The sequence below is a fragment of the Hetaerina americana genome, unplaced genomic scaffold, assembly GCF_022747635.1.
Source record: "Hetaerina americana unplaced genomic scaffold, ioHetAmer1.1.p SCAF_12, whole genome shotgun sequence".
Classification (NCBI taxonomy): domain Eukaryota; kingdom Metazoa; phylum Arthropoda; class Insecta; order Odonata; family Calopterygidae; genus Hetaerina; species Hetaerina americana.
The window spans coordinates 12,615,200-12,641,110 of record NW_027286292.1 but is presented as its reverse complement, the minus strand read 5'-3'; the positions used below and the strand labels follow the sequence as shown (position 1 = coordinate 12,641,110).

Below are 25,911 nucleotides of genomic sequence, written 5' to 3'. Positions count from 1 at the left end.
GTTTTATGCTCTCTTATCGGCTGACGACGCTTGGGCGCGTTTCTGCCTGCTACTCGTACCAACTTTTATTGATCCATCCTTGGAGGTTTGGAATTATAACATAATTTTACCTCGTCAGTAAAAGCTTTCTTCCGAAATTCCAATGTTCAATGATTCACGTGATGGATAACATTTTATTTTCTAAGTTGCTCATTAATTAGATGATATAATTTATCAGATATTAAATACTTGATCAGTTCTTGTATTAATTTGATATTGCAAGTCTAAGCATTATTTTAATTTGCGATTCCTATATCACAATAATCTCTGGTTGATTGGTGAATGAACTATGATTATGCTATCAAATGTACTTGGTCATGCGAACAGATAACTCGAGAAACATTTGCGTGGGATAAGATCGTTTCTGTCTTTTTATAGTTCAGTTATCAAGTTCGTTATGAAGAAATTTTGACTGCCTTCTGTCCTGGATATTCTGGTATTCCAATACCTCATATCGTAAATAGTGTAATTAGGCCCGTATTAGTTGTTTGCTACTAGAATTCTTCGCAATGAGGTGACCATATTTATATGGCATTTTACAAAAATTGTGACCCTCAATCTTCTTTTTCCAGTTACATTTTTCTTTTTGGCAGCCTTGACAATAGTTCTCCAAATTCATGATATCTCGATCTTTTGCCCTGCAAAAATGTATTCATTAGGTTTAAAGTTGTATAAGGCATATTTTAAAATATTTTTTCTGTTTCGAAGATAATACCTTTTCATCGGTCAGCCACTCGAAAGCTTAGGATTTGTTGATACATTCCAGTAATTTGTATCATTTTTCGATCACTTCCTTTAGTTCGTTTGAAGGAATTAGTTTAGATAAATCTTGGACATTATGTGAGAGCTCGAGTTTTTTTCCATATGGCTATTAATAATCCTGAAAGTTCGTAATTGGTAGTTAACCCTAACGAAATTGAAAACTATTAACCCCGTAGTTAGTCTATCCTGGAAAATTTTATGTACTTTTCTGCTGTCGCAGTTAAAATACTAAATCAAATCTGAGGACTTCACCATCAATTACGAGTATATCTAAAAATAAATGTTTATCGGTTAATAGAAGGTTTAACTCATATTTTGCGTTCTAAATAATAGTTTTTCTTGTATCTTAATGCAGCTCCCGTAAAAAAACATTTTACGATATGGGAGAGACGGTGAGATGTTAATATTGATGATAGATTTATCCCATTTACGGAATTAACGCTACATATGTCTGGGCTCAACAAAATGTTACTACATAGCTTAATCGTTTCCATGTTCAGTTTGCCCTTTTTATCATATTATGCTTACATACAAATGAGATGCCGTCTGGCGCGGATGTCCTTGCGATTTTTTTTTACATTTCGTTAAAGGTAAGATATTCCAATGCCTCATATGAAATATTAATAGTTTCCCTAAAGCCTCGCCGATCCCATCCCTTGCGCTGACAGGAGCTAAACTTCAGAATTCGAAAAGGAAGGTTATGCTCCACTTAGAGGTCAAAGTGGCTCATATGGCAACGTAGCAGTCCGCTTTACAACGGGATTGCAGGGCCTCCTATTATTGGTTGAATTGTCAACCAATCAGCGTCCGCTTTGGATCGCTACTCGGATCTGCCGCCGGGCTTGTTGCTGGGCCACTCCCCAGTGAGCGCGAGACGTCGTACGTAGGTTTAGGAGCTGGAGATTCAGGAGATGTTCGTATACACACGGGAGAGAGCGCATCAATCTCAGATTCTGCGCTCTTATGCTGATGTTTATTTTACCTTGATTTTCGTGTTGCAGCCAAAATGATAAATAATGGACAAGTTCTCCCTGCCTAATTGTTTTATAATCTTAATTTGTATTTTACGAACACAATCAAGTAATGTCCGATATCCCTCCTTTAATTGTGATATATGTATGTGCTTGGTGAAGGTATTAGAAGTGATATTTGTTATCAAAAATAGAATTGTAGGATGTGGTATAGTAATTCCCTTTTGGGGAAATATTTCGAAAGTGTTATGGACGTGCTCTCATGAGTGTGAATTGCATTTTAATTAGTTCTTGAATATACATAGTAATTAATGAATGTTGGCACGGAAATACATCTGTGTATTATTAGAAGTGATTTGCCGCAAATATTTAGGATGTTGGTGCCATCATCGTTTAAAATAATGAAATCTTAAACATCTATATTCATGATGATCGCCTCCAACATTCTCTAATTTATGGACAGCGTGTGATGTGCGTTTGCTTTTAAATGCGTGTTAATTTTGGAAAGCGGATTAACTCTTTAAAGCTTGTAGCAGATGTTAAATGGTGTATATGATTTTGTGTTATCCTATTGTAATTCATACGTTACTTCGGACGTATCTGAAAAGAATTTGCTTTTATTCTTGTTTCTTTAATTGTCGTGCCTTATGTTTATCCGCAGAAACATCATATTTTTAATTCAGTTGGACGTAGGATCTTTGTCTTTGTAGACGAAAAGTTAGGTGACGATTAATTCAGCGAGTCTTTACTAAGGAATATTTTGATGACATTTTATTATAAAGACCAAACTAAATTCTTATTTTAAAATATTACCTCTTGAGTTATCATGAGAACAATGATTTATCTCTATGTAAAAACATTTTTTTTCGCAGCTTAATTCTGATATGGGCTTACGAGGTCAATGAATGATTATTCAAGTAATGGATAAAATTAGTACCGTTTGAAGAAATTCAAATCGTACACTATTGTTCTAATCCATGTGAAATAAACCTCATTGCTAGATTCCTTTATGTTTGAAAGTCATTCCTGCGATATTGTGCATTTTTCTGGGTTATTTATCCATTACGCATTTATCTTTTATGATTAGGCTAAAACATTTTAGCTTAAGCACCAAGTAATTTTGCTTAAAACTGTTTCAAAGCTTCTATTGACGCACGTTTTATGTGCAGTGGTATGTAGGGGAGAGCTTGATAAACCATGGATTCAAAATTTACGTTCGATTGCCATGGTGATAAATGTTCACCGAAACTGTAAAGGTTTTCAGTAATGGATCTTGAGCATTGTGTCTAGGTTTTGTAGCTGGTCATGCGAATCCTTAAAACGGTCGTTGGTTGACACTGTTTGACGAGTACAAACCTTGTCTTTAATTGCTAGTTTCAAAAGGTACAATATAACCATCTTTAGCCCAGACTTATTTCCTGTACCTATGAAATAGCTCATCTAAAGTCATCGAATTTTGATTGAAGACCTATTAATAATTGTACTTTGATCCAAACACCTTTCGCACTTTTCTTTGCATTGGCATTCTTGGTTAGCGTGTAACTCATCTTATCCGCCCTTTACCCGAAAAGTACGCGGTTCGATTCAAGATTCAGGAGAACGTTTGCAATGGTTTTTAAAACAGCTGCCAATATAGGCTGTTTAGTAAATATGCACCTATGTGACCATTTCGATTTTTTATTTCAAAGCTACATTGGGCTGGGAATTATGGAATAAGTATATAATGCCTACATTCGGGTGCTAAACCATAAATTTTGTATTCACTCATTTTCGACTCGAAAGAAAGTAGCACATTTCTTGGGGAACTGATAAAAATCCGCACTTTCGTATGCTGGGCCCAATCGCTGTAGTGAATCATGAGTTTTAGTCATTTATTATCTAGAGTTCTTTGCTTGAATTCTTTATTGTGTTATTTCACTGTAGGATATTTGGAGGCTTTTACGCCTCTAAATATCTTAGTCAGCTTTGTGTCTGCTATTGTAGTTGCTATTCGACTGACTCCATGATCGTGAAAGAGACATGGGACAGATTAATGAGCAATGCGCTGAAACCGAATATTTCGGAGTCACGCCAAGCTTATCGGAAAGGCACGTCGTAGGTTATCATCAGCAGAGTAAGGGATTTTGTTTTATCTGGAAGCGGGATATTTGGTGGCGTATACGCCGACACTGCAATAAACTTATTCAAATCTGCATACTCAACTTCCTCCCTTCATTCCGCTTAACATGCCTATCCTGTTTCTATTCCTTCCTCGCTTGCCTAACGTCCTCTATCGCAGCCGTCAGCATTCCGTCTCCAATCAAAATACTCAGCATCCACCTTTCCTGTCTCCTTTGGATCTTTTCCAACAACTCTCTCCCCTCCCCCACCGTGCCTACCACTTCGTCGCAAGTAAGGATTTAACTTTCCTGTTAAATAACTAACTCTATTCAAGTTTTTATCATATGCCATTACCTCAAGAAAATAATTAACGAAAACATATAATAACTCCATGCGTTTTAGAGGTGATTCATGAAGAATGAAATTTCATTGAATAGTGATAACAGAGAAAAAAATTGCCAAACCTCTTTTGGAAACTCCCCCAAAAACATTAAAAAAAACTACAATTACCATTTTAGTGGACAGCTTATCATTAGAAGCAATAATTTAGTTACCTGCTTTGCCAGCACTAGTTAAGTTTCTCCGAAGAAATATAATCATTAGGAATATAAAAGTATTACAAAATTGATTGAAGCATGTGGTTTTGAACCTACAATGCATGTTTGTTGCAGTGAAGACTTTATTCTCTACATAGGTATTACCAGTCCCAATAGTAGAGGGTTACCCAGAGGTCATGATTTAATTCCCAGGCAATGGGTTTCCCTTCTCTTAGTGCTTCAGTGCTTGTTGGTTTCCATATTTATAATTCAAAGCATAAGACCAAAACATGGCTGTTTTCAGATTAGTGCTAAATAAAAAAAGTTTTTTAAAAATGAACTATATTTTAATTAGAATCTTGCCCATGAGCTACCAAACATTTTTAGGGACATTTTCAATAAGTGAACAATGCCCGGGAGGAAATGGAGTACTTTCATCAGAAGAAACATTTTCTTGAAAATATTTTTTATGGTTTTATTGACATTAATAGACCACTGTTGGAGACATCTATCATTTCCTTTATTCGGTGAAACTGAATGAAAAAGGATTCAAGGCAAGTCCTACTTAGAACGTGGATGTGCTTTAATGATAAAATTTTCATAAATTGTGTTAATAATTTTGAAACGAACTTAGCTTTATGATGCATAAAATACCATTGCTTACCTAAAGCTCTTTTTGTAAACATCTCAAATGTTATTGCTGTGGCAATAAGAGATTCTCCTGCTCCGTTAATTGATCTTAGAATTGTTGCCGAACTCATCCAAAATCCCTGTGACTTATGAAACTAATGATTTAAATAAAACTTGTAGGTCAGTGTAAAGATACTTGACAGTGGAAAGATACATTGTATTCTTCATTTAATTAAAACTTGTACATTTTCACTTGGAGCTTATTGTGTAGAAACCATTGAGATATATTGGTCTTTTCAATTGAATTTTACATTTTCTTCCACAGCCTATTGGAGAATGGACCTCAGCCAATGTGATGGAGTGGATGGCAGCATTAAATTTGTACAGTTATGCTGATTTGTTCAAGTCCAAAGATATTAAGGGAACAGATTTACTGTTTTTAGACCGGGAAAAGCTTATGGTACGTCATTAGTTTTATGTTCCACATCGTGTGCCCCTTTGGTACTGTGTGATATTTTTTTTACTTATGTAAACCATGTACTTTTGTTTGGAAGTTTATGTGGGATATTGCCATTTCATTTGAGAAATAGGATAATTGTTTAGAGAGAGTAAAAATGTTTCATGAGAAAAATTTAAATTGAGTGAAAATATAATATTGGCAGAAAGTAGTTAATTGGTTTTTAAGTTATGTTATTTTGTCGACTTTCATCATTGTTAATTTGTTGTCTTGATTAACTTTGATATACCAACTGAAATTTTGGTATTAAGACACTTTTTATTGAAAGATACATTTTTCTTTGTGCGTTCACATTTTTCATAATGTGTTAGCTGCAGTGACACTCATTGTGCATGGATTAAACAGCCATTGTTTTAAATGAATGTATACAGTAAAGTACTATTTGGATTAGCCATGTGTTAGATTTATTGGATGCATATATGTCAATCGGGTTATTAAGTTTGAGTTCCTTCTCATTTTTTTGCAGAATATGGGAATAAAGGATGAATTTCATCAGAAGGCTATATTGCTATGCATTGATGGGTTGTGCAGAAGAAGCAGTGAGGCAGGTGCTTCCGCTGCTGGCTATCTCATCCCCAGTGAGCCTGAGTGCTCATTAGCCAAAGGCGGCTATGATGTTACCTCAGATGATGCTTCCCAAGCAACAAATCGTATAAATCAGCAAAATTTCTCACAACTGGAGAGGTGTGAGAAGTGCAACAAATACTTACGTGGCCTTTTACATCAGGGTTTTCTTTGTCAAGGTAGGTTAACTTAATTATATGCCTTATTATCAATCCAACTAAGTCAAATTCATTACTAAGCTGACTAATCCATTGTTGTCATACCTTCATGTTTTTTGGAATTATCACTTCTTTATTTTATATTTATGTTATCAGTTTCTGCTAAGTTTGTTTAAGACCAGTAGCCATTGACTTATTTATGTTTTTTTGTCCCTTTTTTCCTTATTAAAATTATATTAAGCAGGGAATCTCTTTTAGAGTTTCCAGAAGATGTCATACTGATTGAGAACTTGAGGTTATTCTGTGTAGTACTCGATTTATACACTGTGACAGACAGCATTTTGGTAGTACTGATACTAGTATTTTATTGTTTAACTTATTATGGTACTATTTACTGATTAACTTCATTTTCATTCTGATAAACTACCATAATGGAATATTACAATTTGAAAAAAGTGGAATTTTGGCTTTGAAACCTGGAAAAATGAGGACAGTTCATTAGTCTACAACTTGTACTGGAAAAAAACTGTCTTAGTGGTAATGAGAAAAGTTTTTATCTCATGGTGTAATGGAGATCACTTTAGCTTGCTGAATGGAAAATGACTTCAGTTATGGAAATTAACATAATTGTTTCCTAGGGAACTGAAAAGAGTGCTTGTTTCAAGGGAGGGTCAATTAGAGCAGGTGGACCATTAGTTTAAAGGAAAATAAAGAACTATTTTGACCGTCATGGGGTCACATTGTGAATTTTCAAAAAGACCTAATGGAAATTCTATAAAATTGCCTTCATTAACATGTCAGTGACTTAAATTCATGTAATTCTGTGTATGCTTGTAATTTTTCCTCCCATATTCCATGCTATTGCACAACCGTCAATTGAATGAAACAATACCTTCGCAAGAAGAGTATCATATTTAAAAAAATATCCTTTCTTACTCTTTTCGGCAAGTTATGGCGTGGATCAAACACTAAAAAAGGGATGATTGGTATGAAGGGATGGCAATGGTATTAGTTATGTGTAAAAGAGCTTTCTAGATCATTGTTTGAGCCAAAATGATTCTATATTATTGTTAGTATGATCATATGAAGTTTATTACATCTCTATACTATCAAGTTCAAACTATCCTATAAATCTTCTAAACGGTTATCATCCCTTTACAGTGAAGAGGAGTTCCTTCTTCATTCTCCTGTTTTGTACATTATGTTTGGCTCCAGACTAAGGAGCTATGGAAATTCTAGCTGATATGATTTTGAATTGGCTCTGATAATGTAATAATGGAAAAATAGTAAGTGTTTCTCCCAATTACTTTATTTAAGAAATTTAAAATTCATTACAGATTGTGGCCTTGTCTCTCATCAGTCATATTCAACATCTGCCATGTCAAGCTGTCAACATGCAGAGTTTCAGCGGTCAGCTAGACTGCAGTTTGGAGCAGGTATGGGGTAGAAGAGTATTTTGTTAATGTGTAATAATTCTGTGAGCTTTCAATTAGATCTTTTTAGCACTGTGTATATTTGACAATACTTTACTTCATCTTTATGATTTTCTTTTTGCCTGTCCTACATTTGGAGTAAAGTTGTGTGTGCGAGTTAAATCATAGAATGATTTCGTCAACAAGTTGCACTGCCGCTAAAACATGTTATGTGCAATACACACTCAAGCATGGTGGTTATGTTCCTTGATATTTCTGTCTTTTCTAATCACACCATATGAAAAGCAGGTACAATAGAAAATGTGGAGTCTAGTTCTTCAATCTGTTATTTATTAATAAATCCAGGATAATTTTGGATGATTACATAATTGCTGTTGGAAAATGATACCTTAATTTTATATATAACCTTAAAAACATTAATTTTCTATTGAATAATATTTAGTGAATGAATGTTTTGGGGAAGAAGTCAAGTTAAATCAACTTTAAAATAATAAATTAATACTATTTTGACAACTTTACAAACCTCGTGCCATAATTCATATAGTATATACTCTTGTGTGCTATTTTTGCCCAGAATTTCTATTCTTGGTTGCTGCATCATATCTGTGAAAGAGGTCAACTGCTAACTTTGGAAGGCAATACTGATTGGTAGTTGAGTATCTACTAGAATACCATGTACAAGTAATCTTGTTTTTTTCATTACTCCCCATGCTGATTTTGGGGTGATATTGCTGTCGTGCAGTTCTTCCTGGCTTTTTTCCACTCACTGCTGTAGCTTAGATCAGTCTTTTTCATGATCATTTGTTCGTGTTCGTTCTTTGGTCTAATAGGATAAAATACTCCATTATCTACACTGTGGCGGCATCATCTAGTAGTCATGTTCTTCCATTTCTTGCATTGTCTCTGAGGAACGTATGGCCAGCTTGAAAATTAGTCTTCCACCTCCTAACTGTGTCATATGACAGGGTATCATTTCCATAAACAGCCATGATTTGATTGTGGTTTTTCTGGGCCCTGTAATGTTTCAAATGAAGGAACTAAATTGCACTGCTTGCCTCTTCCCATACTTCAATCTATGGCTTCCTGAAACATCACATCGACATTAATAGCTGTAATGTACAACATTATGCACAAAAGGGTCAATTACTCTGCAGATTAAAGTTTCTCTAGATATCTCGGTTATTTCTTAGTAATAAATACTTTATAATGATATGCCCTCATACTTCCATTATTTGGATGCACCCCTGCAGGGTTGTCGGAGTCTGATTCCTCTTCTGTGTTGGGCTACTGATGAGCAATTGACTTAACTTTATCATGTCGAATAATGTTCCTCCCAGTCATTTCACATCCTTGTCCTTACATCTGCTTCATGTGTCTGTCACACAACTGGTACATAACTGGCAAAATGGTTCCTCAATCCACCCTTAAAGTCCTTGTTGCTATGACATGTATAGCCGTAATGCCAACTTCTGCTCTATCACAATGTAGCCATGCGCAAACATTTCCAATTTTTGGTGATGAAGGTCCTTTTTGATGCCAAATTGTTGGGGAGAATCAGAGAATTAAAAAATGGAAGATTGTATTGTAATCAATTAAAATTTATAAAAATTATGCTACAAAATGGAGATTTGCATAATTATAAAATTAACTGGTTCAAAAGATGAGTGCAGGTCCTCAATTAGTCACGCCCCGAAAATCTTATTTTGGGAAAGGATATCTTTATTTACTAATTCAATAGTCTCAGTTCAAATAATTCTTGCTTTTGAGCAGGAAATGGGTTTAAAACTGCAGAGTACGCGGTGCAACAGTTATCAGAGCCAACTTTTGATTCTGCTTAGTGTGGCATAAGGTCTATCAATGCCAAATCACTTGCTTGAGTATTGCAGTGAGTGAGTGTTACATCTGAGTGTAAAGTTTTCTTTAGATTTTTTAATGTATCATGGACAGCAATTTTTATTTTCTTTTTTTAAATTTTGGTATGATCTAACTAGATTTAAAGTGGAATGCTGTCTGTTTCTGTTTTATTTTTTTTCTTGTTATCATGAAGTCTTCCATTAATTGTTTCTTTGAGCATTATATATTTATGACATAATAAAAATTAAGAATTGTAAATGATTTATTAATAACATTTATAGATACTGACTTAGTTGTTATTTTTTAATTTTCCCAGCTTAATTATGTGGCATCTTTGCTGAACAGTTTATTTGACTAATGACATATAGACAGTAAACACTGGTAGGAAAGATGTCAGAGAGGTAGCTCTTAGGTAAAACATATTTTGTGCTGTCATGCTACTTGTTTTAAGCCTTTTAATGGCAAGGCAACTTATTCTTGATTTTTCCAGTTGTCTCATTAAGCTTGGAACATGAAATTATGTAAATTGGTTCAAAAATCCTCATTCATTCCTCCTAGTATGCTGGAGTGTGGATCATATCCATTAACATCCAGTGTATCAAATAAAAAAGTGACAGAAACTTTGTTAAATTTGTTGTGCTATGTGAATTTTGGGAATTGAAAAGTGTTTCTTTTATTAAATAGATATGTTTAATGTTTTGTGTGGGTGTAATTCATTTTTCATTTTTATTGCTCTGCTGATAATGAAACATTTTTCCACATATTGGTTTTAAGTATATCATCAGTTAAAAATAGTCACATTTAGCACATTTCAGAAATTTGGTTATGTAGTAAAATATAAAGTCAACCATTTTCTGAACTGTGTAATTAATATATTATGTAATCAATAGCTGAATTGTAGGCCTATGAATGCAATTATTGGTCATTTGGTCTAGTTCAGTCATTGTTTTGAGGAGTGTTTTATGTTATTAGTGTTATTCATAATCATGCAATTAGTCTTTGGAGATGCACAAATCATGACTTACAGGAAGTTGTCTCTCCACCATGCTATGCTTCTTCCAAAAATCTAAATTAAATGAATTATTTGCATGTACTCGATTTATTTTTTTTGCTGCATTAGGTGCCCCTTTAAATTAATATTTCCTTGGTTCTGTCTGTATCCATAAAAAATCTACCCAAAAGGCAGAGTATGTAAAACATTTCATGGTTTTCATATAGTTCTTGCTTAGATAAATACTACACCATCATAGCAAACCATCAAAGAAGTACAACATCATGCACCAGCTGTTTGCAAGCTTGATGAATAGGGGGTTTGGTGGGTTATGAATCAACTTTTGTGCAAAGCGATCAGTGCTGGTAAAATTATAAACCTTCCTAGTGCTCTTAACAGCTGATGATAACTGTGATATTTTAAAGTTAAAGGGGATGGTAATGGAAGTTTTCAGTAATTTTTAGTCATTCTAATGTAAAAAATAATTCTCGAAAAACAGTATTTTAGCAAGCAAGTTGAGTTTTGTAGGTCGTGAAAGACTTGTGAAATATATGAAATTAGCATACAAGTCCTTCTCCTATAAAAAGTCATGCCTGGATTCTTTTTAAATGATCAGTGTTCTGATCGACTTATGAATCTGACTGAAACTCATGAATCTAGATGAAAAATAAAGCTTGTATTTTACTGCCTGTTTCAGCTTTTGGTTTAGGACTATGCTCTCAGTTCGACCCCAAGGATTGTCCAGCTCCTATTCTAGTAATTCGCTGCACTGCTGCAATTGAGTCAATTGGGAGGAAGAACAGTAGCTTGGATCTATACAAGGTGTACCGTGCTTCTGCTCCAACTGAAGCTGTTTCTCATTTGAGGCAGAAGTTCAGTGAAGGTAGGAATTGAATAACTTTAGGGCATGCTTTTACTGCATGGAATAATTCATTCACTACTTCCCAATTCAGTGTTTATATCATATCACTATCACCTATCAGTTTGTGAATTAAAAGTGCTTTGTACTTCAGATCTGGCAGCCATGGAGCCATTAGTAGATGGGCAGAATTATTAGTAACTAGCTGGTGTATCTTCATGTAATTCTCTAATCAATATTTTATCTCTGGGGATACCGAGTGAATAAATTCAATTAAAGCTCAGTTAACAGTTTTGAGAGGAGCAGAAAGAGTGGGAAATTGAATTCTATGTAAAATTGAATGTGACATTGAGAATATATAAAATAGAGGTTGGGTGAAGAAACTATTTTTAATAGCAGTTTTTAGTGTTGTAAAACTTAAATATATCTCATAATTATAAGAAAGTAAAGAATGAAAGTATCAGGCATTTGTTAATGCAAACATGTGAAATTATAGATTCAATGGTATTCGGCTCCACTTCATGGATCTTAATGATGAATTCAAATGAAGTCTTGGTTATGAAAATTTGAAATAATTTTTTTTGTACATAAAGTAGAAATAAGTATTAAAATAACAATGCCATCACTTTGAGGTTACTGCCATTTTTATTGACAAAAAAATAGCAGTTCTATGTTGCAAGTATGAGTTTGGAGCTTATTTCTTTTGTTTATCTCAGATTCTAAACATGTGTTCAAATTTCTAGCTTGTTTCTAATATTGAATTATAATTTGAGTGGAATGTCCATTATCTGCTTGATATGTATGTGTGGGATTAAAGTTATATAACCACAGTAAAGAAAACAATCTGAAAGAAATAAGGTTACCATGTTACATCATGTTATCCGTGGGAGTATAAATTTGTAATTTACAATAGCTACAAGGAATTTCATCGCCACGATTCTTGTTTGAATTTCCTGTGGTTTAGCCATTTATCGAGTGCCTTCTTTTTTATTTCAGATGCAAATGGCATGGATCTTAGTGTATATGAGCCTCATTGTATAGCAAGTGTTCTCAAGAAATTCCTGAGGGAGTTGCCTGATCCAGTCATACCGGTGCAGTGGTATGACAGGTTCCTAGAGGCTTCAAGTAAGGCCAATATAATATTATTATTAAAACATTGAATGAGAATAAATTGCAGCATTTTTACTGCATGGACATTGGTGTATTTTCAAACGCCATTAGAATTATGTAACATCAATAGTGCAATTGTATTATCAGTCAAATTAGTAAAAACTATTTTGTTTACTTAACTACAGGTCTGCATCATCATTTAAAAAGGTCAATTTCTTACTAAAAAATACTATTATTAACATTAACTTTAGTTTTCTTGAGAATAATTTTTGTGCACATCAAAATTACAAGGGATATTCAATAGTGTGTGAGCATAAATTTTTTTCAAAAAATTGTTTTTGAAAAAAACAATTTTATTGTTCAAAATTTACTTTTATGCTATGCAATATTTTAGACCTATTGTTAGTGTATAGATATGTGGCACAAGTTTCATTGATTTGACTCCGGTATTGTATCAGTGCCAGCCGTTACAAGTGGCAACATGTTCAGTGGTGGTCACGACAAAAAATTCCCTGATGGGACCCCAAAGTTCCAATTTTGTACGGGCTTCAGGTGCTAAACTCCAAATACATGGTTCGAAGCTAGGATGGTGCAGCCAGAAATTATGGAGATATGAACACCCAATTTCTGGTAATTTGGGATTGAAATCCACCTAGTTTTGTATCAAAGCTCAATACTGGTGGCCAGAATGGAAAATCAATTGTGAAAATTACGTGAAGAGTTGTGTGATGCGTCACCAAACAATCCATATGGGAAAACATTTGAGTGAATTGCAATTAATGTAATTGGTGAGTTAGGACTGTGGGTTAAATAGGTACAGTCTTTCATGCTAGTCTTATTTCTTCCTATATCTTATAATGATACCTTTAAAGGATCATCTGGTAGAAAGTGTCCGTAGCTCTGGTGAAGAAATAGATCCTGAAGTTTGGCATGTCTGTTAAATTACTGATGAATCAGTGGAGTAATTTTACATCCCAGCTAACCCAAGGTGTGGGTAAACTATTAAGAATAACTAAATTATGGGCAACCTTTTTCACTCAACAGGTAAATGGGTGGGTTGAAAGAATGCACTGTATCATCACATCAGGCTACGGTGCATTATGTCAATTTTAACTGTAGTGATTAAGAAGTCGTTAGCTTAGTTAGAGATTATGCCATAATGGCATACTATACCAGTTGATATGGAAATATGAAGTTTACTCCCCATGAAATTGTTTTTGGGGGAGATTAATACTCCTCTTGAATGCAACCCTTGGCTATCCATACCTCAAATGTGTCTAAATTAAATCTTAAAGAAAGTGCGAAAATTTAGGAGGAATAGCTGAGAGGCACAGGAGGGGCAAGTTATGGTGATAAAACCAAGTACAAAGGGGAGGAAATATAGCGTGGGAGATTTTGTGTATTTAAATGACCCAGAGTTGGAAGGTAAGTGGGTGAAAAAATTACACAAGTAGTGGAAGTACCCCTATTGAGTGATCAGGATCCATCCACCCTCCCCCCTGAGATTGCAGCTTCAGCACCTCACATTGATTATCTGCCAAAATGGAGTGAAATCCCGCTATCTGTCTCTTCCCCTCCAACTTAGTGGTGAGAAGAAAAAGGGAAAGCATTGGAAGAAATTGTCAGTGTAGGAGAATGAAAGAATATTGCTGGTGCTGGAAGCTGAGACCCTCCACTTGCCATAAATGGTGAGGTTTGAGAACCAAATAGTCAGCTATGGGGTGATATTCCTCTATATGTAGCTGTTAGTATCCATGGGCACATCACTGGAGAGATAACCAACAACAGTCCCTGTTAGCTACAGGTACAGTGATCGACACTTGGCATGCCTGAGGAGGTCTTCAGTGATGGTGGATCAATATTGGGACATTTCCATCCGTGGGACCCACAACTGCACCACTCGACCCTCTCTCCCTTCTACCGTCCTCTAGTTCCCCCATCTCTGAAGGGCATGGTGATTCTGCTTTAGAGCCACCATTAAATTCTTCAGAAGTCACAAGGAAGGCGAGAGTATCATAACAAACAAAATAAACACTTCTTATTCCCACAGCTAGTCCCCTTATCTCCTGAAGTTGTGGAAAGGATCCCATGGAAAATTTCCTCTGGAGGAAGGGACAGGCAGAGCCCAGCTGACCACCCAGTCAGTATATGTGGTGTTGTGGTTAGGCAGATACCATTGTATTTTTACTCTATGATCTGGGTACTGTGAGATAGGAGACTAAAGAGGGAAGAGATAACTCAGGTTAATTCTCCAATGTATGCTTTTTGTGTTAGTTGACTGGAGTTACAATATTTCCCGGCCCATAAGATTCACCCTGAGTTTTGGGTTCAGAATTTACAAAAGCCCATGCATCAGACAGAAAGGGTGAAAGTATTTTAATGTGGGCACTTAATGCAAACAAAATAGGATGGTTACTTTAAAAAATTAGCACCTACATGTAAATCAGTGTTAATGACGTTTACAGTGGGACGTTTACAGTTGCATGCATATCCCACTCATGGGCCTTGTTGGAAATGTGTGTCTTAAATAAAATTAACTATATTGTTGCTCACATTAAGTAGTCTGTGGTATGATGCTTTAGGAAAGCACCACCGTTTATATGTTGAGAATAAATTTTTATCTAGAGGAGAAAACGGAGTATGAAAAAAGTTTTTTCTTGAAAAAAATCATATGTTGAGTGGTTTGTTGGGTATTTTGTTTTGCCTCTGTATGAAATGGGAGCAGTTAAGTCTTTGTGAGACTTTGTTGTATAACTTATAAAGAAATATTGAGGTTTCACTGCTTATATAAAAACTGCTCACTGGGCAGTAGTGTCATTTTTGATGCTCCTTTTGAGGCCTTCATTGTACCCACATTAGCTTGGATGTATTTGCATGTGTCAGGGGACCGAGAAGCATTAGACAAAGGTTAATTGGGAGAAGGTGCAATTGTGCAGAGCAATGTTGAGGAGTTGGAATTGTTCCATGCCTTCTAAAATACTGTTATTTTTCCAAATTTTTCCAGTTCCCCCAAAATTTACTCTTACACCACAGACTTCTAAATCTCCTTACCTGTCAGCATCTCGTCTCTTCACTTATCGCAATTCCCCAAATAAATTGCATACTTTCTTGAACACAAGTAATACTCCTGTGTTTTTCCTCCTCTCCAGTTCATTTTCTTCATTCTTCTCCATACGCAAATCTCAGTTCCTGAAACTTATGTCCACCTCATTACCACAAAAATGATGCATCTGGAATATATAATGCTTAACTCTGTATCTCTGTTACTAATATTTTTTACACCTTTCCTTCGTCAATACCTTCCTCTGGGACAATAAATCAATTGTTGATGCAAATCTTCTAATGCCTTTTTTCTTCTAATTCTAATATCTTTACTTTTATGCCCATTTTCTTTCGAAGTGTGTGAATTACTTTGTCACCATCAAAGATTATCAATCTGAGGATTGATTTGTAGCAGCTCTCTAAACTCCTGTTCCATTATGCCAATCTCTTCATTCCCTTAGGGATTCCTTTAATTTTCAGTAATTTTTTGTGCTGTAGGATAGGTCCAATCAATTCCCATCTTCTTTTTGTAAGTGTTTTCCAAAGGATTTTCTCTTGACCTACTCTTCAAATTACTTATCCCTGTGTTGCTCTTATCTTATCACTTTATTTTCAGCATTGCTCTCTAGCAACAAATTCCATCACTGAGTCTTATCTTCTTTTCTCTACCACTCTTATCATCAATGTCTCACATCTGTAGAAAAGGAGGCTCCATATATAATGTATAATTTTTATCAAGTCCGTATGTCCATGGAAATACACGTATTATTCACAGGCAGCTCATTCTGAAGATAGCGTTGTTGCCATTCCTATTCCACTTTCTATAAACCTATTGCTTCTTCCATCAATAGTGATCCTGCTTCCGAAGCAGTAAAACTCTTCCACTTTTTCGAGGGCCTTTTCCTAGTCTGATTTTGAGATTATCCTTTCCACTTCAACTGCAGCGCATTGCCAAATTTTAATTTGTTTATCTTGAGGTTGCTTATCATCCCCTTCTCTATATTTCCCAGTGTCCATGTAAGGTCTTCTATATTCTCTGCAATTATAGCAATGTCGTCTGTAAGCTGCTGCATTATTGCCCGTTCTCCTTGAATTCTTACCCCACAGCTTATCGTTTCCTTAATCTTGTAAATTCCTGTTTCAATGTACGCATTAAATATAATGGTGATAATGAGCAACCCTGGCTTACTCCTTTTATTTATTTAGCTTATTCCACGTTAACTGCATCTTAATTGCTGCTGCTTGTTCTCTATATAGTGGGGGTGTATCCATCTACAGATGAAGAATTGTGATGTCTCCTGGTTGATCTTTTTCTATCCTAGTCTCTACAATGAATCTGAACTTGTCTTGTTCCTCTATTTCTTCTTTTTCCAAGTTGGTCCTCATTTAAGTATTCTGCCTTGTTCTTCTCCATTCTTTGGTATATTCTTCTTGTGAGAACCTTTGTAGCTTGGGTCGTCTGACTGATAGCTCCTTAGTTTTCCCCATATTTCTTCCTTTTCTTATTTGATGTAGAGAAAATTTCATTTTTCTTAAATCCATCAATATTTCTCCTCTCACATTCATATAAAATATTAAGTTGTATGGATTTGGTCAGGATCTTATTTCCTGAATTGTTCATTAGTTCCAAGGGCATACTCGATCCATTATGGCTTGTTTACCTAAGATGCAGCATCAAGTATCAGACCTGATGACGTAGTCTCCTTTTTGTCATTGTCAGTGGTGTCCTCTGTCTTCAGTATTTTAGTATGCATTTCTTTTCTCTCACATAAAATCTCTAAATAATCTTTCAATATGCTCACTTTGTTTTCCTCTTCAGTAAGAATTTCACATTGATATCCCAAATGGTATAGATATTTATTCTGCATTCATTGAAATGGTACCTCTTAGAGTTCCACGGACAAGGTAATACTGCTCATATTTCCACAAGTTCTTTGTCCAGCTTTATCTTGCTCTTATCACTTTTTAGCTGATTCCATTTCTCAATCATCTGTAAAGTAAAATGGTCCCTCCTTCAGTCCTGGACATTTTGTACTTCTTCTGTCTTCTATTAGCAAGTGGTCCATCATTTCCTTTCCACAGGTTCACTTCAGCCTGTAGATTCCTTTGAGAATGATAAAAATTGAGTTCATTTTATGCTGTCTTCTCTCAATTGGTAGTGTTAATAGATTTCTCTATTTTTTTCCAATTTCCCCTGGAAAGTGAACTGTGGGCTCAGTTTATTTCAATTTCTAACCCCGTTTTGATTTCATTCTCTTCTTCAACTTCTTTAGTTTGAGATGGCATTTCATTAGCTCCAAATGTTGGTTTTTATCAAAAACAAAACCTGGTAGCTTTCTTTTCTAGTCTGTTATTTGAATCCTAAAACTTTGCTTCGTATGTTGTCGATTTGGTAATTTTCTTACATCTCCGTGTATCTTCTTCTTGTATTAGCTTTGTGGATCTCTTCTGAAAGATTTTTTTGTTTGTCACCACTAATTTATATTGTTCGTAGAATTTCAAAAGCCTTTCTCCTTTTTCATTTCACTTCCCTAGACCATATTTTCCTATTGTTTTTATTTCCTGACCTTCTCTAAAAATTGGATTTCAGTCTCCCAAGTAGAAATGGATTTTCTTCTCTTAATTATTCTGTGTGAATTATCGCATTGCTTCTGCTGGAAAAGTCCTGTCCTTTGGACCATTTCACTTGCATCTATGTCTAACCCCATTGTATGCATCTATCTAAACATTGTCATGCCTCCCGTTTGCTCAGAGTGCAAACAGTGTAAATTGGAGGTGGCATATTCCAAGTTCTGATTTTCAAGTACATTGATAAATTTAACTGATATACTCTCTCTTTTGAGTAGTCCACACCCTGAGATTCAAATGGGGACCAGTTAACATCCAGAATATTTCACTCGAAAGGGTTTCAAGACTTTGGCAATTCAATGCAATAAAGAAAAAGAGAAAATTGGGTGGGTACTGCTCTTTGGGATAGTAATGTGGTAGTTTCCTGTTGCCTTCCAGATCACAAGTGCTGTACACGTTAAAGTAGTTTTTGCCATGCCTGCAGTGAGATGAGTGTCACTGTACCGACCCCTGCACCTTCACTAATATATGGGAGAATTGATGCCCCCTCTTCCACATAATATTGTATGGCATTAACCACTTGCCAACTCAATGCATGCTGATAGATTTTCATATAAAAATTAGGATCTTACACAAGGATGATTTTCTACGTCCTCCAAGTAACATTGCTAATTGTCTTACAATTGCTTATTTGTTGTACTTATAGATATTTTGTTGTGGCATGGAGTTCACCTGTTTAATTAACAGCTAACCTCTATATCTAGATGTTAGCCCATCATCTGCAGTTCAGAGGATGCATATAATGACAAGGAGCTCACCCAAGAGGCTAAGTCTCTAAGTGATTATTATTTTGAAATTTTAGAAAACTTTGGGCAAAGGAATAAATTGATTAAGGAATTTTAACATTAGAAAAATTTAGAAGGATGAGATTGAAATGTAAAACATTTTGATTGGAAGAAATTGCAACATCCATTAGAAGAAGCACCTCTATGTTTCGTAAAATACTGTCAGAAAATTTAGATTATATGTATGCCATCATACTAAGAAAAGAATTGAGTTTCGTGTGTATGCTGTCTGTTTTGCTTCTGGTAAGCTTCAACTATAGTGTTGACCTCTCGACCTTTACATACACTACATGCTCCTTAGAAATGCTCTAGTATTCAGGTAGAAAATGATCGTATGAGGCCACAGCTTCGAAAATTATTCCAGAATAGATCATGACATTAGCATAATAAGGTGAGATAGTTTTGAACTCAAGTCAAATTTTAATGTATTTATGGTGTGTGCAATGAGAGCTCTTAGTGGATCTTTTTTCTTTGGTAATTGTCATAATGTACAACCTACATTACCACTATTTTTCCCACAAAATGAAATATAATGTTTATTATATTGCTCATTTGGTATTTATTGTATTGTTCAGATCTTTTCTTTTCTCCAGAGGGAAAGAAATTCCGTACATTAATGTGTGATAAACAGGTTATAAAAATATGTTACTTTATTGTGAATGTGTACATCTAGGTAATAATGTCGTGATAAATTTGACATGAGGGATTGTGGAAACTTTTGGAAAAAAGTATGGGCATATGGAGCTTCGAGCCTCAAATTTAGTCCATGTGGGATAAAGTCTTTCAGGGCTTTGAGCTAATTGAGGGGCGATTGTTTGATTATGTTGGTGTGTTCAATCATGTTGCTCAGCCGGTTTACTTCATCATCTTGGAAGTTACAACAGCACTGAAGATGTATCATCTTACTAGCCATCTCTCCAACCTTCCTCCAACCTCTGAGCCCACTTCTCAGTTCTCTAGGGATGCCATTTTTTCTAGTGGTTTCATTCAGGGTCATTGCTGTGGAATTCTTACTTTTTATTTGTTTGTATGGCTCTTGCTCTTTTAGTCTTCAAAATGGGTTGATAAAATAATTTTCAGTTAATGCTGGTTATTTTTATTTTTGTAGGTATCTATAATTTACAAGAAGAGAATTAAAACTTGGTGTATGAAATCATTTATGTTTTATTGCCCTGGGTTGGTCATATTATTTGTTGGGTTTAAGTGTATAGAAAATATTTTTAATTTGTGATTCATTGATTTTATTTATTTTAAAGTTCCTAAGCTTCATATTTTATGTCTCCTCATTTAATTCAAATCATGTTGTTACAGGGATTCGGAGTGATGAACAATGTGCAGCTTGCCTATATCAGTTGGTTCAGAAGCTTCCTGAGCATCATAAATCATCCCTCAGGTTCTTACTAGCACATTTCTGCCGAATATGTCAAATTCAGCATGCAAGGGGATACAAAGTGCCACCTACCATGCTTGTGCAAGTCTTATCTCACATATTTCTCCGTCCACCATGGGAGCGCATAATGTGAGTAATATAAATGTGGAGAAGTTCAAGGTAGTAAGATTTTGAGGTGATTTTAGAGGCAGAGTGATTGGATTGAGTACTGCTGGGAGTAATGTTGATTTTTGGTGGGGTGTCATTGGTCATGGTTTAAAACTGCAGAAGTTATAATTAAAAGCACCATTACCATTCAGAATTAATACATGGAGAAACTTATGGAGTTACACCCTTGCATAAAAACATTTAAAATCAAATGCTATTTTTACATGGAGTACCTATTTTAGCACCACAATGCAAAAAATTCATGTGAAAGTCTAATAAAAATTTGTACGCTGTTTAAAAATTACTTTTGGGAGATAGTGTTCACATGGGTTCTTCATCTTTAAAAACTCCCAAGAATACAGCTACCATGCTGATTGTGGAAGGCATTTATTTAGATTGCCTCTGCCTAAAATAGAGATGGAGATAGTTTTTCTGATCATGATACCAATGAGCCATGGAGAAGTAATGAAATTGGCAAAATTCCAATTGGATTTTTTCTGGGGACAGTATGAATTTTTTCAACTGGGTGAGAAATTGATGTGAATTCGGAAGAAATGGAGTTCGACATTGAAAACATGATTCCATGGATCAATGATTGATAATTGAAGCTTCCATGACTTACGTTCTTAGCTAACATAATGATTATCAGAAAGTGGTGAGGGAAGTATAGGGATTATAATAAAAAAAACAGCTGTTAACCTGAGGTTTGGTTTGATAGGTGAGACTTGGAGCTTACTCGGTACTAAGCCCAAAGGCATGTGAAATTCATAAATCAGTGTTGGGTGCTAGTTCTTTTCCCTATGCCACTCATGGCTCCCCAAGAAGATTTGGTACATGAAACAATTCAGCTGTGGTGAAGCAAAGGGTACCCAGAGGTGTCATCCAGAATTGAACTTAGACCCTCTGGTCAGTAGTCCAGCATTCTACCCACTGGACTACAAGGCCTCTTCAGGGATTGTAATAAGAAAGGGAAAAAATATATTCCCAGACTAATGTTAAGGATGACTGTTTGGAGTAGAAAGATGGTGATACATTTTTTGGAAGCCATACCACTCTTTAAATATGATTTTAAGTGGGAAACATCTTGCTTGAGTGAACATTTAAAGTTTGTTCGAGGTTTGAATACTGCTGACATCTCTTATCTGTAAAAGTGTAGTTAGCACTTCGGCCTGAGTGTTTGCTCTACTCCAAATACCAAGTTTTCACCAAGTAGTATTGGTTTTATTCATGCTAATGCCATGTCTCCCATCTGTCACTTATCACCTGTATAGGTGTCTCAGGGTGCATTGTACATTTTAATACATATACTTTCATTTTATTATTGTTAAAAAATGGCTAGTTTCCACTGATAAACTTTTTATGTTCAAAATTCCAATATCTAGCTCAGTTGGAGCTAGATAAATTAGGAGTGTGCTTAACTAAGTAATATTTTAATGGCATTTTGTGACTAGGAGAAAACAAGGAGAGATAAATACAGTATTTATGTAGAATATAATGCCATTTGTGGATTCCAGAAGGCACCAAATCCTAAATTTAATAAAATCATAATTGATATCAGCCAGAAAAGTGCAGATCTTCTTTTGAAGAATTCATCAATTGAAAATTCTGGAATTGGTATCTTTTAAAATCAAACTCAATATTTGTCTATGACCCTAATTTCTCTCCCTGATCTCTATTTTCTTTCATAATGGTGGCAGTACCCTTGTGAAATGACCATTAGCTAAATGATAGTCATTCATAATTCTTGGGCTAGGTTGATGTACAGCAACTGATGTTGATTTTAAATCCTAATTCATGGTATGGTCAATTCAATTTTTTTTAAAGGGTGAACGATAAATTGACATTTGCAATTTAAGGAAAAAGCAAAGGCTTCTCCATTTTGTAAGATCTTGAGTTTGTTTGTTCGGATCCATTGCTACAGTTTCCCTGGCTGAAAGGACTCAGCAAGTTATTTGTTGTGACAGGGTGGAGAGTTGAGGCTGGGAAGGGCTGAGAAGAGTGAGGGGGAGGAAGTGTAAACTTAGCTGTGGAAAGGATCGAACAGATGTGGTAATTTAGTGACCATAGGGAATGAAGTGGATTCTTCTACTCTCTCCTCATCCTCTTTTGCATACCTCCCCTCTTTTACAATGCCTATATTTCAGTTATTTTATGCACACTTAATATATTACCATGGCTACCTAGCTGAGTGGACCAAAAAAGTGTTCTATGCTTTTAAAACCCCTTATTGGCGGATAGTCAATGATTTGAATTCACATGACTTTGGTGTTATGAAGACATTTTATTTTTACTTTTACTGTGACTTTAACAGCATGATCAGACCTTTATTGTCCAAATTATGGCTAGCCATTTCAGTCTATGTCAGCAAGAGTACTCGTTAAAGGACCCTTAAGTGGAAAGTAACCTTAAATAGGATGTAAAGATAGTTCAGCTTCTTACAAGAAAGAATGAAGTGCTAGTACCACCACACATGTAAACATCTGGTATTTGCCATTTAAAATAACTATTATTGTCTCATTTTTTGAGATAATAATAGTTATTATGTGGCCTATTTGCACCTTTTATAAATTTCAAGTTTGCTGAATTGTGTTGACATAAAAATGGTGAGATATCGGTTAAGGGACCCCTTAAACTGTACTTCTAAATTTCTTTTGTGTGTGTTAAATGAAATCATTTAGGTGAAATGGGGACATGATCATGTGATGTTTCACCCTTGAGGCACAATAAGGATTCAAGAGATTATTCTTACTACTAGCATTTTGACAATCAGTAGTCAAGAGCTTTTTAGATGAGCGCAGGAAAACTATTAAACATTTTGTTGATGTCTTGACTCAAGGGTCAAGCAGGTAAATTTTCTGTCTTCCTACATAGAGGTTTGTTTCCTACTGAAATTGCTTGTAGAGATGAAGGAGATGGTGAAAATGTTGCTTGAACATTTTTTGTGTGAAGAATTTATACGGCACTTAATTGGGATTATTGACATTAAAAATCTTCAGTAATTTGAAAAGATCATTAACAGAGATTTGTTAAAGAAGAAGGACCTATTTAAGTACCTTCCTATTCTTGCATTATTGGAGTGGGTGATAGATCATATAAATATTAAGTGATAAATAGGTCATTGGGAAATTGTTACAATTAAGTTTGGTTTTACTTTTTTTTGCAGACAAGTTGTGTATAATATTGAAGCACACATAAGAATAATTGAGCTGCTGCTGTTGCATGGTGATTGGGGTGAGAAGTTACCTGAATTTGTATCTTCTGGATCATCTTCATCGACTTCAGGAATCCAGGATTGTGATAAAGCTCCAATCTGCCCTCCTACAAAAAAGCCGATTGATCCCTTGAGGTCTCTACAAGATGCTGAATGGTATTGGGGTGATATTTCAAGGTGGGTAGCACTGAATATCAAAAATCAATTTTGCTCATTTTTGATGTTAGATTTTTTAAACTGAAAATTTGTTAATGTCAACAGAAAGTAGTAGATTTGCAAAACATAAATACTGACTCTTTGCATAATATTATTTTATCTTTAAACTAGGGATGAGGTCAGTGAAAAGCTTGCAGATAAACCAGATGGCACTTTTCTGGTGCGAAATGCTTCAAACAAAGGTGGGGAGTACACACTCACTCTAAGGAAAGGTGGATCCAATAAATTAATTAAAATATGTCACCGAAATGGAAAGTATGGTTTCTTCGAGTCTTACAAATTCAGTTCAGTGGTGGAACTTGTTAACTGCTATAAGAATGAGTCCCTGGTGCAGTACAACTCTTCTCTGGATGTGAAACTCATGTATCCCCTTTCCAGATTTCAGGTGAAATTTTTGAAAATTTCTCTTACATTTACCAGTGATTTAGCTATCACATTGATTTTATTACATAAAATTTGATGAATTAAATGATGAGAATTGAACTGATTGTAAAATGGGTTTCATTGTAGGAGGATGAGATTGGGAGTACCACAGACATTGAGAAAGTAAAGCAGGCTTTATTGGATATTGACAAAGAATACACAGCAAAAACAAAATGCTTTGATGAATATTATGAGGACTACAGCCGCTCCACAGAGGCCATTCATTTGAAGAAACAAGCATTCGATACCTTTTCAGAGACTGTTTGCATGATTGAAGATCAAATAAAAATGCAAGAGCAGTTTCAAAAGGATGCTCAGCCAAATGAGTTGAAAAGGTATATATTTAATGTGAAAGTGATTATAATTAGGCAGTTATTTAAATGCAGGGTATTGTATAAATGGTTCATATAAACCCAAACTAAACTTTTAAGTGATGTAATGTAAGCATTAAAGTGTGGAGAATACACTTTCATTGACTGTGAACACATTCTCTGGCTGCATCAGTGATCTGATGAAAACTAGATTGCTAAAAAATATAGCGATTTAAAAGATTTTTAAGAATTTTAAAAATTTAATAATGTTAACATCTTTGTTCATTAAGTGAACTTATAGCCCCAAGGTTTGCAAAACTCCTTAAAATTGTTTTTATCTGAAACTGGAGCCTGAATTTTTTGGAGTAGGTAAGCGCTGTGCTTACATCTATCATAAAGTCTCTTTAGTGAATGCAAGAGATTCATAATATTTCTTAATTTTTATTTAAAAAAAATTTAAGTTGTATTTTGCAAATTTTGAGAACCTTAATTTGCATTTGAGAGCCCAACTTTGGTTTTGAAAATATTTTTGTTTGGAGTGGGATTTCTGAAAACTGAAATAATAATTTGAATGTATACTTTTATTTTTCATGTAATTTTCCTAGTTTGGAGGAAAATCTAGAAATTTTGAGGCACAGACTATGTTCGCTTAAAGCAAGTCGAGAGCAGTTGGATGATAATCTTAAGCAGCAAGTTGTCTATAGTAGAACTCTGGAGAGGGAGATGAAGGCATTGAAGCCTGATATTGTGGAGCTCTTTAAACGGAAGGAAAAGTGTATTAAGTAAGTGGAAATTTTATTCTAGCAAGTCAAACTACCTCATGAAGCAAAATGACATCCTGCGTTTTATGATTCTACAGCAAAGATACACTTCAGTAAATGCAATACTGTATTCATTTTGAGTAAAGAATTCCCTGAATCTGAAACGCCTTTGATGACTCTCGTAACAGAAGTTCCAAATTATCTCTTTTCACTGCCAGCATTATAAATATTCAAGTGTAGCTTTTTTTGACAGTAAACTGTATTATATAAGCTATCTGAGAGTAAACTGTATTATTCTCACCCCTTTGTTCGCAAGACCATGCTGGTCACCCAGGTTCCATGAATCCCTTAAAAGAGATTGCTCTCAAATTACCTTAGCTAGCTGCAAGGAAATGAGGCCGTTATTCTCCTTTTTTGTCATAACTTTAAGGAATATTGAAACTTCAAAAGTGTGCATTGGTTGTTCAATAAGG

At 35.0% G+C, this 25,911-nt stretch overlaps 1 protein-coding gene across 2 annotated transcripts in view; it reads left to right on the top strand.

The window, feature by feature from the left end:
• The window catches only part of LOC139685694 (phosphatidylinositol 3-kinase regulatory subunit gamma-like), a 53,539-nt gene that overhangs the window by 21,820 nt on the left and 5,808 nt on the right, over window positions 1–25,911 (top strand). Inside the window, exons 1-11 of one of the 2 annotated variants that reach the window (XM_071582691.1) lie at window positions 4,704–4,962; window positions 5,364–5,498; window positions 6,022–6,298; window positions 7,615–7,713; window positions 11,253–11,438; window positions 12,411–12,539; window positions 20,291–20,498; window positions 23,680–23,904; window positions 24,055–24,328; window positions 24,454–24,701; window positions 25,283–25,459. In XM_071582691.1, the coding sequence (XP_071438792.1) occupies window positions 5,394–5,498; window positions 6,022–6,298; window positions 7,615–7,713; window positions 11,253–11,438; window positions 12,411–12,539; window positions 20,291–20,498; window positions 23,680–23,904; window positions 24,055–24,328; window positions 24,454–24,701; window positions 25,283–25,459 (1,928 nt within the window). In that variant the 5' untranslated portion in view covers window positions 4,704–4,962; window positions 5,364–5,393. Of the gene's footprint in view, window positions 1–4,703; window positions 4,963–5,363; window positions 5,499–6,021; window positions 6,299–7,614; window positions 7,714–11,252; window positions 11,439–12,410; window positions 12,540–20,290; window positions 20,499–23,679; window positions 23,905–24,054; window positions 24,329–24,453; window positions 24,702–25,282; window positions 25,460–25,911 lie in introns of those variants that run through there. The other variant, XM_071582690.1, reaches the window with a different exon arrangement.